The 17,558-nt window shown below is 34.7% G+C and overlaps 1 protein-coding gene across 6 annotated transcripts in view; it reads left to right on the top strand.

Moving 5' to 3' along the window:
- Stim (stromal interaction molecule) overlaps positions 1–17,558 on the top strand; it is a 74,323-nt gene that overhangs the window by 41,318 nt on the left and 15,447 nt on the right. For all 6 annotated transcript variants that reach the window (XM_089238204.1, XM_089238170.1, XM_089238180.1 and 3 more), the window contains exons 3-8: positions 2,892–3,006; positions 6,491–6,602; positions 9,357–9,472; positions 14,692–14,863; positions 15,814–15,907; positions 17,092–17,334. In XM_089238204.1, the coding sequence (XP_089094330.1) occupies positions 2,892–3,006; positions 6,491–6,602; positions 9,357–9,472; positions 14,692–14,863; positions 15,814–15,907; positions 17,092–17,334 (852 nt within the window). The remainder of the gene's footprint in view (positions 1–2,891; positions 3,007–6,490; positions 6,603–9,356; positions 9,473–14,691; positions 14,864–15,813; positions 15,908–17,091; positions 17,335–17,558) is intronic.

The raw sequence follows: 17,558 nt of genomic DNA, 5'->3' as shown, positions 1-17,558 counted from the left end.
AGGGAAATGATCAAAAGCAGATTTTGCTCCTGTACCTGCATTGGAGGTAAGAATAGGGCCTTTGCTTCCCAAACGGTACATTGGTGCTCCTATGCGGTCGCGTTAGGGGGTGTATAGCATCGCGTGGGCATCGTGAAGAATCTAGTTCCGATCCCCGCAGAAACTTGATCACCTTTACCCCCCCCCCCCCCCCCCCCGAAAGGATGCAAAACGGTAGTAAATTTGTCCAATAGCGACAGGCGGAACTTGTGCTCGGTTTGGAAGAAGTAGTATGTCACCGCACTTTATTGGTGCTGTCAAAGTGCCAAGATCGGTCAGGTGTGCCGCGAGAAATTTAAAAGGTCTATTATACTGTAATATCATTCCCAAGGATGCTGCAAAAGTTTTGGAATCCCTGCAGCTAATATTTTCAAGTTGATTTTGAAATTCTCATGGTGTCACATTTGACAGCATTTAGCATCTCTGGTTGCCATCTCCACCTAGCCTAGATCAGGAATGGCCAACCTTCTTCCAAGCTGAGCCATGTTTTTGAGACAATATACCATATGCATGCTACTTTCTAAAATTCAACTGGCAGACCATACATCCCATTTTTATGGGATGGCATTGTATGTGTTTTTTCCAACATAATTCTGATGTCCTGGCATGTCTTTTGTAATACTCATTCCTTCATTTTTTTCAAAGAGTAAATTTCATTATTCTGGATTGTAATTTCTGTTATTGTAATGTAAATTGTTTAGGGGCCATTCAAGTATTACGTAAGCAGATTTTTAGCCATTTTTGACCCCCCCCCGTCAGCAAAACACTGACCCCCCCCCCCTGTCAGCAAAATTTCGTCAGCAGCTTAGAATATTTCATATCTTCGAAAAGGGTGGTTGATGACGTAAGCAACCTTCAAAACCCCCCTCGTCCCTCGTCATCAAAAGTCAGCAAATCCGAAACCCCCCCCCCCCTCGACGCGGACTTAATACTTGCATGACCCCTTATGCGTATCGACGAAGGTCATTTTATACAATTCACACAGTACTTTAAGCACAAACCTTGGAACGTGAGGACTCCAGGTATTTGAGCCACCTCGAGAAATCTGAGATGAGACCTGTAATTTTTCATTAATACACAATGCAACAAATTTCTCTCCTCCCATCAGCAGATGCCTTCAAATCCCTTATACAGTAAAACCTTGTTAAGTCGTCATTTTTCTTCAGACCCTTCCAGCTCTCTTTAGACCAAAATGTTATTAAACCCTCGTTTACTTGTTGCTAATTTTGGTTAACTCGTCACTATGAAAAAATTTGAGAAAGTGGTACACAGACTATTTTTATGGCTCCCATGAAAAAAAGAGTTTGTTAACAGCATTGCCATATGCTTAAAAGTCACCATAAAATCCTATATACCCAAACGGAACAGTTTAAGTAACGAAAGTTACGCTGGGGAAGTTCATTTGCCGACTAAGGTTTTTGAACGTTGGAGACTGTTCAAGCTAGATCTAATTTCTGCATGGGCTCTACTGGAGAAATTGGAAAAACCGCAAAACATCCAGGCTCTGTCGCAAGAAACAACGTAAGTACTTCAAGGCCCCCCCCCCTCCCCCCAGGGCATCTCCGGCAAAACCAAAATTTATTGATATTTCAAGGATTACACATAGTGCAAGAAAATAAAAAATTACGTAAATCGAAGAATCAAATTAATTAAGTTAAAGTCAAAGTGCAACGGGCACGGATAATAAATAATCATAGAAAGCATAGACTCTACTAATTTAGGGCTTGAAATTCAAACAAAATGTCTTTGTTGAAAAAAATTAGACATTCTTTCCCAAATTGAGGTATTCTGTTTACTTTTCCCTGCCCAAGGCCCCTCCACCAAGTCAAAAGTGGTCGAGATTACTTTGTAGTTGTATCATGAACTACTGATGAAGAATTCAAACACTAAAATTAAATTTGATGTATATGTAAAATTAATGTGCAATAGAGAGTTCTGTTATGAAGAAAAGCTACTTATTCAAACAGTTGCTCTGTTAGTCTAAATTAAAAAATTACTAGTACGAATCAAAGTGTACAGTACATTTCACCACAACAATTTAAGTAATAAGATAAAAAAAAATAAAAAATTGCTATTTTTTTTTCTTTCGCAATCTATAAATTTTATTAATATTGTTATTTTGATTCATACTTTGATAAATGTCATATTATTTTTAATTTATACGATTTTCATAACATTAAAACTGACGGAACTCTGCTTAAGTCATCACTTTGCTTAATCCGTCATAATTTTTCGATAACTTGAGGTGACGACTTATCGAGGTTTTACTGTATATACAAATAGAAAGGCCACAACAGACGCAATGCCCAATGAGGTGGCTGAGAAGAGATGCCCATAAAAATGTGATTGTCGGATATATATCTGAACTATATCAAAAATACAGCAACCCAATGAGAGAAACAAACCAATTATGATAAAATATGAATTTAGAATCTGGCGATAAAAAAATTATGGATGCCTGATCTAAATATGGATAGCTTCTCAATTTATCCCCATATGTTTATTGTATTTGTTTTTATAAAGTAGTCCAGCAAGTCTAGCCTTCCCCCACAATGTTTCGTCTTGTTTGCACCCCAGAGTTATGTTCATGAGGTCCATAGACTGTCCAGTAGTATATATTGTTATTTATAATTGGTCATTCATTTATCAATTCATATTAAGGCAATAAGTAAAGAACTTTATGCTATAAGTTTATTTTTATTTGAAGTTTTATTGCTTCTGATTAAACTGTATGATCAGTAGCAGTGTGTGTGTGTGTGAGAGAGAGGGAGAGAGTTCCAGATGTACCTGTCTTTGCAGATAACATGAATGTTTTATATTTGATTTTAATTGTCCACCCTTTAATTTTATAGTTTCTCCGTGACGAGCTGAAATATGAAAATGGATATGAGCGACATAAAGAATTCCATGGGGATGACAAATCTATCAGTGTTGATGAACTCTGGGATGCGTGGAGAATGTCTTTGGGTGAGCTTTGTGTGCAGTATACAAATATACAAAAAAAATCAAAAGTTGTGTTAGGTATTTCTTTTTCTCTGAAACTACTAGACCAGCTCTAAAGAAGGCATTAATTGGGGTGATGAAAGGCAACCCTCCCCCCCTGAAAAAATAGTATTATTGGCATTGGTAGGAGAGCTGAGGTAAATAATCGTAGCACCTTCCCCCCAGTTTGTTATAGGTCCTGTATCAGCTTATGATTTGCACATGTTTATGAGGTATAAATATTGTCCTATTGTGTATTACATATTAAAGCTTGAATATCCAAGAAGTCTTTTTGATAGCTTTCAAATCATTGAATGATACTGGCTTGTAGTGTGAACACATAATAGTAATGTGATTCTTCAACGTTCGTTTTTACATTAGCTACACGGTACATTCTGGCATGCACCAGCTCATTATGAATTTGTCTGAGAAATGTTTATACACCATATGCAGGTTTAGTAGTAGTGCTAGCATGTATGTTCAACATATAGAGTAAGCCATATATGAACCTTTTTTTACGGAGTTCAAATTTGCCACAGTAGGCCTACACCAGAGATAGCCAAAAATTTCACCAAAAAATGTAGGAGATGACACATTAAATGAACAAATCATCAAACATTTGTCGAAAAATTCTGATCTGATAATATGATCCAGAGTTTCCCAAAATTTTATGCTATTACTCTCTTTTTTTAGAATTTTTTTTTCTTTATTCTCAATTTGGGCCAGCCTAGTGTTTGCCAACATATCAAAATTCAGTTTTATTTTTTCTTTCATATTTCATTGAAGAGTGAAAATACTCTTTTAAATCTTAGTTATTTTTCAATTATTTCTCAAGCATAAAAGAAGTACCCATCCTTTCACAAAACTACCCCTTTAAATTTTGGAGATGAGGGAAATTACTCTTAAAAATTATTTTTTTTCCGATAACACTGACCTAGCTCATGGTATATATAATATTAAGTACAAGCTATGTTTAATATCCATATCTTCTACATAAAAGGGAAAGTTAACGTTCGCAACTCATGACACGGTGACTAGACACGTGAGAGTGGAGACTCAGATTTTTTACTCCAAGTTGCCTCCAATTTCCCACAGTGCCACACGAGAGAGAACGAAAATCAAATCAGATAGAATCATTTCGTGGTTTACACCACTTGGTAGTGGAAACAATGGAGATTTTTTTTTTGGAGAACATTGCCCTGGAAAATCAACGTGCTTTCGTATGCTCACAAATTAGGTACCACAGTGTTTTCTCAGTCAGGCGAATTTTTGCAACAATATGGAGAGAGTGAGCTGAACGAAATGGGCCAATTTTTGGTCTCAATAAAGCAAAATCACGTTCCGAATGGGAAATGCTCTGAAACATAACGTACAAAAATTTTAAACCATCAAAATATCTGTGGAATCACTGTTGGAGAAGATGACTTCTCCTAAGTTCACTAAGTTTGAGACATTGAGAATGATATTGCGAATTCTATTTACGATTTCATCAAGTAATGCCAAGGTAGAAAGAGTATGGAGCGAAATAAAAACCATCATCAATGATAGCTCAAGCTCAGTGAAAAAAGATTTCACTGAGTGTTTTCATGAAAAATGCTAAAACATCATTAGACGATTTAAATCCTGACGAAAGCATTCAGTTGAGGTGACAGAATTTTTGAAGCACATCTGCAACTTAAAGATTTAACTGTGTGATATATATTTAAAACTGAAACCAGCATGCCAGTTAAATTTGAGTCACAAATTTGTGGTAATTCTCAAATATCTATACTATATTAGCTGATCGGTTTCACCGTCCATTGCACGGTTCCGTTCGGCATATATACGCTCTAGTGAAGGAAAATCTCTATCTCCTCTGTAGCTTAGTGGTCAGAGCACTCATCTGGCAATCGAGGGACCCGGGTTCGACTCCCGGTAGAGGCAGAGATGAGTTTTTTCCTTCCTTAAAAAATTAACATCTCAAATAATAAATATCTTCACAACATCCAGTCTTCCGCATATCTTGTATACTCTAAGAATCGATTGAATTGGCAGATTTGAACCTTGCCTGTTCTCCACATTTTAGGATCCTTTCTGTCTCGTGAACTATCCATATAGGTCTAATTTTATGTTTGCTCTTTTGCTTTTTTTCTACAGGAAATCTTAATTTATTAAAAACGTAGGAATACCGAGCCTATTTGATTAGATCAGTTAAATGGAAGCATGCATATTTAAAGTTAGAATTAAAGCCTGCAAAAAATTTTTTTTATGTTTCTTGATCATGCATGTTGAATAGGAATAAGCAGAACAAAGAATTAAATAATTCAAAACATGATGCCATAATGTAAAAGCAACATTTTTAATCCGTGAACACGTGGAAAAACGTGCAAAATACAGTGTATCCGTATTTTGTATTGGGTTGACCATAATTATTATAGCAATTTGGAGCAGGGAGGACCACTGCTATAAATCTTCACTTTAATTTTCCTTCACAATCCTGACTCATTTAAGGTAATGGAAGTAAGTTGATTTTTTTTTTGTGTCTGGGGTTGTGAGCTGTTCTGTCTACTGTATCTATCTATCTCTCTGGTATTACACTATAAAATGGTTATAAAACATCTTTTATAAAACTTGAAAAATGCAACCAATAAGTGTATCAGTTACATTCAAGCAAATGCAACCGATAGGTTTATTGGTTGTTTTTTTTCCAAGTTTTGTAAAAGATCTTTTATCAAACTTTTATTCCATAATCCTCTGTTTACTTAGAGGGATAAGTAAATGCTTTACTTTTGTTATAGTTATGAAAAAAATTCCCATTTAAAATTTTTTTTCTACAGTGATAAACTATTTTATTCTTATTCACTTAGTTATTCAGTACTTTATATGAAAATCTGTATTGGTCTTTTGAATGCATCACGTTATCCTCAATGAACCTTGCTTTTCCCAGTGTACCGGGAATGTGCCAGACACCAACATTAAGAGAGCTGGGGTGTCTCCCCTCCCCCCTGATTTTGACAGCATGCCAGCTAATGTGAGGAAACACAGTATATGCTTACTAAAAATAAATGATAGAAATGATAAATAGATTAAATATAGCTGAGTGAAATTATTTTTAATTTGTACTTTTCTTGATGTGTTTAATATGAGAAAAATATCTGTGTGGGGTTCAGCCAATATTGAAATTATTCGATTTTTCTTTTGCTTGCGTTCGTAAGTGGCCACTGGATTTTTTAGGTCTAATCGCCACTGGCCAATGAGGAATTTTTTTAATATTCACATCTACTTCTACTGCTTATATCACCCCCTTCTCCACGTGCATAATTTCATTAGACACTCCGAAATGCCAAAGTGTGATCTTTTAGTATTCTGAAATTTGTCTTCAAATGTTGCTTTTAATTCAAATTGATTAGTGTTTTAGGAAAAGTGCAACATATTTTTCTTCATTCGTTCGATGATTTTATAGAATCTTCATAATCGTCTCCTTTTTTAGTTCATAATTGGACAGTTGAAGAAACGGTTGATTGGCTGATTTCATCTGTGGAACTGGCTGACTATGAGCACACTTTCCGAGAACATGCTGTGAATGGAACTTGCTTACCAAGGTCTGTTGCATGCGTAACTAATGAAGCCTCTGTTATTTTTTCATATTGTTTCAATACAGTTTTCAAATATGAAAATATTTGTTCCATGCCTATAATATGCAAAAAAATACATTTACTATAAATTTCAATTTACTATATCTTCAAAGTCTATTTATATGAAATTTAGGTAAGTTATTAACAGTGGAACTTTGGCTTACAAATTAGAAACTTTTTACTTACTGCTGCATAATTCATCTGTGAATGTGCTTGTAATTCAAAACTCTCATATAACAAATCATACTTCCCTATAAGAAATAATTAAATCTCAATGATTTTTGTTCTGCAGCCTCTGTTCAGCTACAATTCATTTCAAAGGAAAACAGCTGGTTTATTCATTTTAAGTTATTGTATTTTTATTTATATACTTAATATTGAAGGCTTGAATATTTACAAAATAATATGGAACTGCAGGGCTTCACTTTGAAATCTGTGCTTGCATTAACACACAACAAGTGGAGGGGGGGGGGGAAGAGTGGCTTTCATAGGCTTGTGCTATAAATGTGACATCTGCAGTCAATGATGTCTTAATTGGCTCAAATCAAACAAGGGCCTTTAAACCATTGAAGGGTTTCATTACTACAAATGTGCGCACAATGTATTTTTCAAGCATCATCCTATCCCCTAAAATTGTTAACACAGTTTTTAAAAAGGAAATCTCTCACTCATCACTTTGGCCAAGTGTGAATATAAAAACACAAGTTAGCTGCTCATGACAGGTGAATAATGTATTAAAATGACTATGCTTGCAATGAGTGAAAGTGAATTGTTAGCTGTTTAATTGTCATCTCATGATGCTTGACAGACGAGATGAATATACAAAACCTCATTTAGACAATTGGTCATCTAAGAGTGTTTATTATTTAATGCTTGTATTGCAAGAAATATTTCATTTATCAAATTAAAAGCTGGTACAACCATTTTGAAACTTTTGCTTGTCTCTCGCTCGAGACATTGTCCTTATATCAGATCAATATTTGTTTAAAATTTTTGCTTGCCTCGTGAATGACTCTTAAACCAAAGTTCCATTGTATATAAATAAATACAGTATTCTTTTAGCAAAAAATATATGTGTAAAATGCCTATTGATCAATCTTACTCAAAGCATAGAAATAAAAATACTCTCTTTAACCAAGGGTGTGACTAATCCCAGGTGCCAGATCACCATGGCAGCTAAAGAAAATTGGTATTGGCGCTTAAAATTTTCAATTTGTTGATCACCAGCTCAGATGAAAGATATACACTTGACTCCTAAAATATTTATTTGCAGCCTTGATTTTTTCTCCATTTGTCTCAAGCCCTGCTTTAACCCATCAGTAGGTGAAGTCAGTGCCATAACTAGCCATTCCTATGCCCTGTGCAAGAATTTGTATTTAGGTCACTTCTGGTCCATTCTTGGATCCATATTGGCCCATTTAGCCCCCCCCCCCTGCAAGTAAGGCACAATGCCTCTGAGGCAGTGCTGTCTTAACACATGGGCCCACCTGGGCCCCTCAAGAGAAGAGGGGACTCATGAATGAGAACTAGTTCAAATTTTCTAGAATTTTCCAATAAGAGTCTCAAAAATATCATTTGGCCCATGGGCTCATGCTGCTCTTAAGACGGCCCTGCTCTGAGGTGCATCATCAGCATTTAAGTGGTCATTGTATTATATTTAAAGCCAAAATGAAAAGCTAATACACCATAAAAAAAAGCTTTCTTAGTATCTATAGGTTTAATTTCTAACTTCTTTTGGATTCATTAGCATTTTTGCAAGACTAAAGTCAATTTTTATCTCAGAGACAAGCCCATCATTGAGGGGGTTCTTACTTTAAAAAAATACACTAGAAATGATTTATATGTCTACACATATGTAATAACATATCCCATCTGATTGATTCATCATCATTGAGCCGGAACCACTGCAGCTCTAAATATCAAATTGGGTCAAGTAGTTTCATTTCATGAAATAAATACCCACTAAGAAAGGGTTTTTCAAAATTCGACCCTAAGGGGTGACAATTCGACCCTATAAGTGAGTTCAAAGGTTACATAGAGAAATCAAGCCGAGCCAAAACCACTGGAGCTATAATTATGAAGTTTGATCAGTAGTTTTACTTGATGGCATAAAATCAATTTAAGAAGGGGGATTTTTTTTTGAAATTTGACCCCCCCCTGAAGGGGTCATAAGAGGATTCAAAGGTTATATGGCGCAATCATCGTCAAGTCCAAACAGCAGAAGCTATAAATATGAAATTTGGTGAATATTATATTTTATAATACAGAGAATTACTACAACAGGATTTCTGAAAATTTAACCCCCAACGTGCTGCAAATGTTATATGGGGGAAATCATTTTCAGATAACCAAATTCACCGCGAGCGAAACCGCGGGTTACAGCTAGTATACAAATATATGTATACATTAATGTACATGTTGTACATGTTGTCTTCCCCCACAGAAAAAGTTGAAATGGTGACCCTGCGCTCAGAGATACAATGTGCTTGCTTAGTTGGGTCTTTTTTTTATTACATCAATTGAACTGTTAATGCATACTTGAACTGGAGGGAATGTGCTTTAAATTTTTGAGAGCTGTAAAGAAACGAGAGATGATTTCTGGTGATGTTTTGGCCTACTTGAAGTATTTAATTTATTCTATTGCCCTTATATATAATATCTCATTTCTACGGAAAAATCAATCTACCATTATTAACATTCATATATGTTTATGCATTTCAGGCTTGCTATCAATTCAAACTCATTATTATCTGGTCGACTGGGTATTAAAGATCCAATACACAGGCAAAAGATCGCTTTAAAGGCCATGGACGTAGTTCTGTTTGGCGCACCAAAAAGTATGTATTTTGTGCACATTATTGATGTTTTTTAAGGAAATTCTATTTACAACAAATCAGCAACATTAGAGTGATTATTTTATGTGATTAAATTATTGGGGTATTATTTTGTTTTTAATGTATTTTTTACCTTGATATTGAGCACCATACTACCTTTTTGAGCATGAAGCCATTCCAGTATAGCTGTTGTTATCATCTTTTCTACATTGGCATTGTTAATATGTTCATGATACATAATACGTTAATAATGCATCAGAAAATGATGTACAGGGCATCCATAATTAAAAGACCCTATTTTAAATTAGCCTACAGGCAAAACCAGTCATCAGAAAAGTGTGAAATTTAGTGGAGGACTTCATGAAGTGATGGAAATTTGTTTATGGGGGGGGGGGGGCAGAATTAGTTGCACATGTCGCCACCATAGGGCATTTCACTTTGAATACCTGTAGTAAACACGTACATTTATGTGATGTCATGCAGCAGCTATTATAACACCTAGAAACATTTGCAGAGATCTCATTTCTCAATGTGTTTGCTGCTCACAATGACGATAAGTTTACGCGATCACGCTTTCTTGGTCAAATTGTTTTACCAAAACAGCAATTCCGCAGTAACTGCTCTATGGAAATATCAGACCTGGAAGAGGATTCAAAAAAGTCCAATGAATGTTAAAAACCTTCGGAGTATGATATCAAAATATGAAACCATAGGATTGTTGGCTGTTCGTCCTGGAAGAGGAAGAAAACATGTTTCTATAGACTCAGTACAGGAGGTTTCGCTTCAGGTGGAAGAGGACAGAGCTTCTTACTGTAGTTTCTAGCTTGCATTGAGGTAGATTCAGAATGGCTTTGGAATATCTTCTGGACAGACGAAGCACATTTGCACTTGGTTGGTGCAGTCAATACTCACAACTGCCAAATTTGGGAACTAGAAAATCTGCATGCTATCTTAGAGGTTCCGTTGTATTCACCAAAAGGGATGGTACGGTGGGGATTTACTGCATCATTTATTCTCGGTCCCTACTTCTATGAGGAGTTATGTTCTACAGGTCCAGTGACATGTTCTATCACCAGGAAGCGATATGCATTGCTGTTACAGAACGAAATTGTTTTGGCTTTGCAAGCACGTCACTGTCTTGCAGACATAATTTTCATGCAAGACAGAGCTCCTCCACACATCGCAGTGTGTGTGTTAAGAATGTTCTTGAAACACATTCTGCCAAAGAAGGTGTCATCAGCCAGCACTTCTCTAATCTATGTCCTCCCCGATCCCTGGACCTTAATCCATGTGATTAAGGCTTTGGGGGACATTTGAAATGTCTGGTAAATTGAGACAATCCCAGAACTTTACGTGACCTTAAAGGCAGCATTTCACGCCAGGTGCTGAACATTTCCCTGCACACACTTTGGTCAGTTGTGAAACACGCCATCTTGTGATTCCACGTGGTATCTGAAAATGATGGACATCATGTGGAACATGTTTTGTTGCAGTATCAATTGTAAAAGTGTTTAACAATTGTTAAAATTGTAAATTTTTGCCTAAATGTGCCATTTTTTTAATAAAACGCTGTCTCTGGTGGTGACATGCAACTATCTCTCTTCCCCCCCCCCTCCCATAGAAACTAATTACCATCACATCATGAGGTCCTCCATAAAATTTCATAGTTTTCTGATTGGTTTTGCTTGTAGGCTGCTTTAAAATAGTGTCTTTTAATTATAAACGTCCTGTATTTATTTGGTGCAAAAAATTTTAATTCATTACTTTATCATAAAAATTCATTAAGATGCATTGTCCCTGTAAAGAAGTTTATCGCATTGCATTTTTGTGTCTTACACAGGAAGTAGCAGTACCAATAACTTACTTTAGCTTTCAGTGATTTTTAGTGCAAAATATTTATGTTATCAGATGTCTTCAGAAGAAAGAAAACGAGTGACGAAGCTAAAATTGAATTCAAAACGATTTTGATAAATATAAAAAAAATATTTTTTATAGTGATTTCAAAAACCTCCCAAAAATATCATTATAGAGGGCTTTATCATAGTGAAGGATATCGTTGTAGCAAGGTTTTACTATATTTAAAATAAAAAATGAGACATTGCATACCTTTTTAAAAAAAAGTGACAATGAGATCAATAACCAATAATGTTTGTGGAAGGAAGATTCTACATATCTGTAACACTTAAATTTTGCTTTTTTACTCTTCTACAAACTCTATTTTTGTGTTCAAATTCAATACACATTTCTTGTTGCTGGTGGTCATATCTACACTGAATGAAAATCTCTGCTTTAGCCAAAACATAGTATCGCTAAATTGTTAACAATAATTCAGTCTTCCTTGCGTACTACTCTCTTGAAATTATCAAACTTTTTCCAAGAAATAGGAATATTTTCTTACAAAAGTCATCACTTCCATCATAAAAGAAATGCTAAACAACACTTTACTAAATTTTGAATAGTAAATTCGCTTCCTCTTAAGCCTGACCCCTCTCCCCAGAACCAGTTCAGATAGATAATAAGCATTCATGGTTTTTCCAAGAAGTGAAAGAGTTCGCCTAACAAAAGGGGGATCAGAACGACTTAACTCTCCTCCCATCCAAAGGTCAAAAACTTGCACTTGGCCAAAAATTATTTCCATTTTAGCAGGTTTTCTATCTACAAATAGACTATATATGCCTTCCGTTTCCGCATTAAAAAGGTTTCCCACGATCGGGTACACCAATTTAAATTAGCTTGATTTAAATCATGATTAAAACCATGATTTAAATCACAAAATTTAAATTTTGTTTTTTCTTTACATAAACTCGATATATTGGAGTAAATGTAACCTGTATGGTTTGCATGTTACTGATATGTGATAAAGTTTGTGATTAAAAGGAGTATAGAAGATCTTTTTTGGGTAAATATACATAGACTTGAACTTAATTCCCATATACAATACAGAAAGAAAACTGATCTACTTCTAGATTTTGTGCATGAGAAACATTGCAAAAAAAATATAGGGAGCTAAACTTCACTATTTTGAATGCAGCCTTGCAATGTGGCATCAGGGTTCCCATGATAAAAAAAACAGGAATAATTTTCTGTATAAAGCCTTGCCCTAATTGCTGATTCAAAATAATAGATGTTGTACCACTGTAGATATCATTGGGCTTTCGACTTTACTTTTTGTATTAAAATTTTGAGTTTGCTTCCTTTTTACCAAAACTCATTAAATCTGTAAAAGAATAAAAATGTGTAAACTATATTAAGCAACATCATTCAACTTGAAAACATATCCATTCATTGTGCAAGAAACAATCTTGTCAATAGAATTTGATTTATTTAGTTGAGGCTGAATGGCCCTTTGGTTGTATATCGAGTGAATTGAGATGTCTGCACCAGATGTATGATACTGAGTTGCGACCACTCATTCACTTTGTTGCGGAGGGGGGGGGGGGAGGCTCACGAATAAAAAAGTACTTTTCCTCTACAAAAAATTTTAATCCATGGAGTTAATTAACGCTCAATGATCTTTCACGTTACACGAACACAGATTTTTGGTGTTTGTATTTTTTGCTTATAGTTTGTTTGTTGTTTATTCATTAATGTTTCATTAAATTTGAGCAATTAGGAGAAAAAAGTAGTTAGGTGATATGAAAATACGCATTCTTAATGATTAACAAGATTTGTTTAAATTTATTCAATTAGTTTCAATCAAACAATCCAATTTAAATCAAAAAATCTGATTTAAATAAAAATATCCAATTTTTTTGATTTTTTAAAAAAGAATCATGATTTTTCCATACCCTGCCTATGATTGAAAAAACATTAATTATCCACAAGACTAAATATTTGTTCCATTTAAGACATGTTTTCATCTCATACAGTGTCTGTCTTAGACAGGTTTCTCATTTTAATAATATTTGCGATTCTCACTGTATTCCCAAGAGATCTGTATGATCTGTTCAGGAAATTTATTAGCGTTAGTAGACATTTATGTCCAAACCAGGATTTGAACCCATACCTGTTCAGCCTTCCCTAACCACTTGACTGGTAGGTGTCTCTCGCAGTCAAGCATATATTGATGATTTATAGAGGATCAATAGTGATTAAAAATGTTAAGTTTACAAAAAAAAATCTAAACTAATCGAATATCAAGAAAGAAATTGAAAATTATTGTTTCATATGACACTGGTCATAACTAAACTATTTTATTTTTCTATATTTTCAATATTTTATAGATCAGTATTTTTAAAATGCTACTTGTCATCCAAAAATATTTAGAATGGGTATGTGAAATGGGATAGTTTCACATTTTTTTAAATTGTTTGTATTTGTTTTTACAAAGAAATGAGGCTGAAACTTTTATTCTTCTGTTACAATCATGCATGAAAGCAATGCTACAAAATCTTTGTTTTTCCTTAAGTGTGCCATTCATGTATTACGTATGTAGAATTTTGTCCATTTTTGACACCCTCCCCACTTGCTTTGTCAGCAAAACTAAGCAAACTGAGCCAAAGCTTAATAGATGGGCACTGGCCCCTAGAGGATTGTGCCCCCAAAACAAAACAATTGAAATATTTTGTAAAAAAAATAAGTATTGAAAATTAATATCTTTAACATGAATTAACTGCATCAGCTATATATATATTATATCCTCCCTTCCTGCATGTGCAAAGTAGCCCCGAATCAAGTTATTTTTTACTCAGCAGTGGGGGGAAAAATTGAAAAAGATTATGAGAAAGGGGCATGAAACTGCAAATTTCCATCAAAGAAGATGGTTTAAATCTTTCTTCCTCCTTTTTTCTTTATTGGGGAAGGGAAGGTTTCGAGCAGGTTTATGTTCACCAAACCATCTTTCATTCAACCCTAATCTTGTGCATGTAAACAGGGGTGCTTTTGGGGGTATTGGTTTATTTGTTACCTGATTAAGTTGAGCTGACTCTATTCTATCTCTATTCTATTCTATGTTCATATTCATAATTCATATCATTAAGGACATATGACATATAAGGTACCAATGTATTTATTATGTTATCAGGAAAAATTTATCAAAACTATATTTTCAGCAGGGATCTTTAACATTGCTTCTATGGAGGAAATTTTCGTCTCAGGAGGTTTTATTCTATTAAGGGGGTATTTGTTTATTAATCACTGAATTAAGTCAGGCCAAATGTATTATTTTTGTTTTTATAAATTATATATGTACATTCATTGCTTTTCTTTTTCTTTCGTGGCAGAGCATAACTACTTAAAGGATGCTATTCTAGCTATAGCAATCCTTGTAGCAACAGGAGGATGTTGGTTTGCATTCGTGCAACACAAGTCATCACAGGCTCACATGCAGAAAATGATGAAAGACATGGAATTGCTTCAAAGAGCCGAAGATGCCCTTTTAGATATGCAGAAAGAGTAAGTGAATGTTCTTTTTTCATGTGTGGTTATAGAAGATTCCAGTTTTAGTAATCATGGCTTTTAGCAAACAATAGTTTAGCAAACTGTATTAGATTAAATGCATTAAATCTTTCATTGTGGTGTTCACATGCTGAGAGGCATTCAGAGTGGGATTGCCATGGAAAGCATTTCAAAACTACTGTCTACAGAGCATATGCTTGACCTTGGTACCAAAATTTGTATGAAAAACTTGAAGTAATGCCCTATCAGTGCCGCAGCACTTTCATAAGTAAGCATGTGTGGGTTTTCTCAGTATAAGGCAGTGGTTCTCAAAGTGTGGAATGTCAATCATTTTCAGGTGTATCGCTGTGAGTCATCAATATTGATATGTGCTGGTTCTGTGCTTTTGAAGTGATTCTTTGTTAGATCAAAGGATAGATGTTGACCAGTACAAAGAAGTAGCGGTTGACAAAATTTGAGCATCACCAGTATAAGGCATCACTTTTATCTTTAGCGCAGTATTTCATCTCTGTACTTCATTGAAAAATTTCAGTATCAGAGAGTAATCTTGGACTTCAGGTGTTTCCATGACTCCCAATATTTTGACATCTAGTAGTCTGCTTTTAACATTAAAAAATCCCCTTCTTCTCCATCTAGTTTTTTTTTTTTGTTTTTTTTTTTTGCCTTTCCCAGCAGAATAATTATCTTTTTTTCTATAAGTAAAAGTACTTTCTAAAAAATTTTTTTGTTCTTCTCTGTAAGTCATGATCTCATTCTTCAACAACATCCTTATCTGTGTCAACTTTAATCCCCCTTATTTTCATCATTGTCAGATTTTTTTCCCCATCATTTTTTTTCTTCTGATTCTGTCTCATAAAATTTTTTGTAGATACTTTTTATTTCTAATATTGCCTTTTCTTTACTATTTTCTAAAACAAATAAAATGCATGTCACTTTGTTTATGATAGACTGTATAAAGCTCGTCAGGAACAAGAAATAGTCAATATTGAAAAACAAGACCTCGAGCGACGACTCCAAGATGAGATGAAAACATCATATAAGGTTGGTTTTATTAATCCTTTTAATTGAGTGTAATTTTTTTTAATGCATACCAAATTGGTCACTTATTTTTGAAACTGAAGTTTTTCCCGTGTAAGTATTTGTCTGCTCAACATATTATCTTTCTGGTTAGCATTTTTTATATGTTTTGTGCTCTTAAACTTGCACACATCACAGAGTTTATACTAATTCAGAGCAGGGCCGTCTTAAGAGCATCATGACCCCCCGAGCCAAATGATTTTTCTGAGGCCCTGCCAGGCAAATTTTCAAAAATCTCAACTAGATCCCATTTTTGTGAGGCCCCCGAGCCGTGCCCGGGTGTGCCCATGCCTTAAGACAGCACTGATTCAGAGCTGCCAACTTTGCAGATTTAGCCGGGCAATGTCAGATTTCATAACATGTACAGGACTTCAAGATTATGAATTTATATTGCTTGGTTTTCTAGAGTATCTAAATGTCATTTAGATACTCTAATTATATACTCAAAATATAATCTGATTGTGAGCTGGTCCAGCCCATATAGTAATCCAATGTTTTGCCCACCCCCTTGTGTGTGGAAGAAGAAAGCAAGTTACTTTCAGTCCCAGGGCCTGACTTTGATATGAAAGAGCCCTGGGCAAAGCAGAAATCATAAGACCACTATGAAATAAAGTCAAAAGTGTTATGTTGGTCAATGAATATTTTTTGATTATATTTGTGGATCCACAAAATCATGTGATCCTAGGCATATCCCCCCTACTGGCCCATGCAGAAAATCTGTCTCCTCTGCATGTCTATGTAAATAATTTTACTTTTTAATTTTATTATTTTTAATTTTAATTGTTTAAATTTGATTTTCTTCACTTGGCTTTCCAATAATCCTGCACGTTTGGTAATCTTTCATAACCCTGGTCTGATATGTGCGGGATTAGTGAGAGTCTACTGTAAAAATAAGCATGAGTTTCCACAGCTTGCTTCCAAGCACCAGATAACCAGATAGCAATAAGTCAAGATTGAAAGATATTACTAAGAACAATATGGTTCTTAGCCTACTATAGCAGATAGATAAAAACAGAAGTTTCAATTTTTTAAATTAAAAAAAGAAAAAAACTAAATTTAAGGAGCTATTTTTAGTATTTACATGAAATGTTTGCATATTTTCACTTTAACAGTGACTTTATTTTGATTCCCACTTGACTTCTATTTAGGGACAGGGTAAAGGATTTTCTACTGGCAGTTCTTCCGATCAAGCTCGTCTGAGAGAACTCGAAGAGCAGTTGAGAACAGCTAAAAGCAGTCTTCATGATGCTGAAAGAAGACTAGGAGCAAGAACCTGGATGGCACCAGCAAGTCTTCAACTCTGGTTACAACTCACGCATGAATTAGAGCTTAAAAATTACAATAAGAAGAAGTCTGTCGCAGAGCAACAATTACTGGCTGCCAAAGAAGGGGTAGGGATTTTAGAATTTTTTTTTTTTATAGCACATCTTTTGCAATTTGATGAAAAAATAACTAGCTTAGCAGTATCATAATATTTTTTGCACCAATGTGTAGGTCAAGGTTGGTTTTCTGTGTTTGAACTAAGTTATTTTAAAAAGACTCATGCATAATAACGTTTTGTTTACAAATTATGGAATTGTATAGAAAAATGTGAAGTTTAAAATGCAGCTGAAAT

The sequence above is a fragment of the Pholcus phalangioides genome, unplaced genomic scaffold (assembly GCF_987345545.1).
Source record: "Pholcus phalangioides strain wild (caught in Gottingen) unplaced genomic scaffold, Ppha-v1.0 ptg000002l_1, whole genome shotgun sequence".
NCBI classification, from domain to species: Eukaryota; Metazoa; Arthropoda; class Arachnida; order Araneae; family Pholcidae; genus Pholcus; species Pholcus phalangioides.
This window is presented reverse-complemented; position numbering and strand designations above follow the sequence as displayed.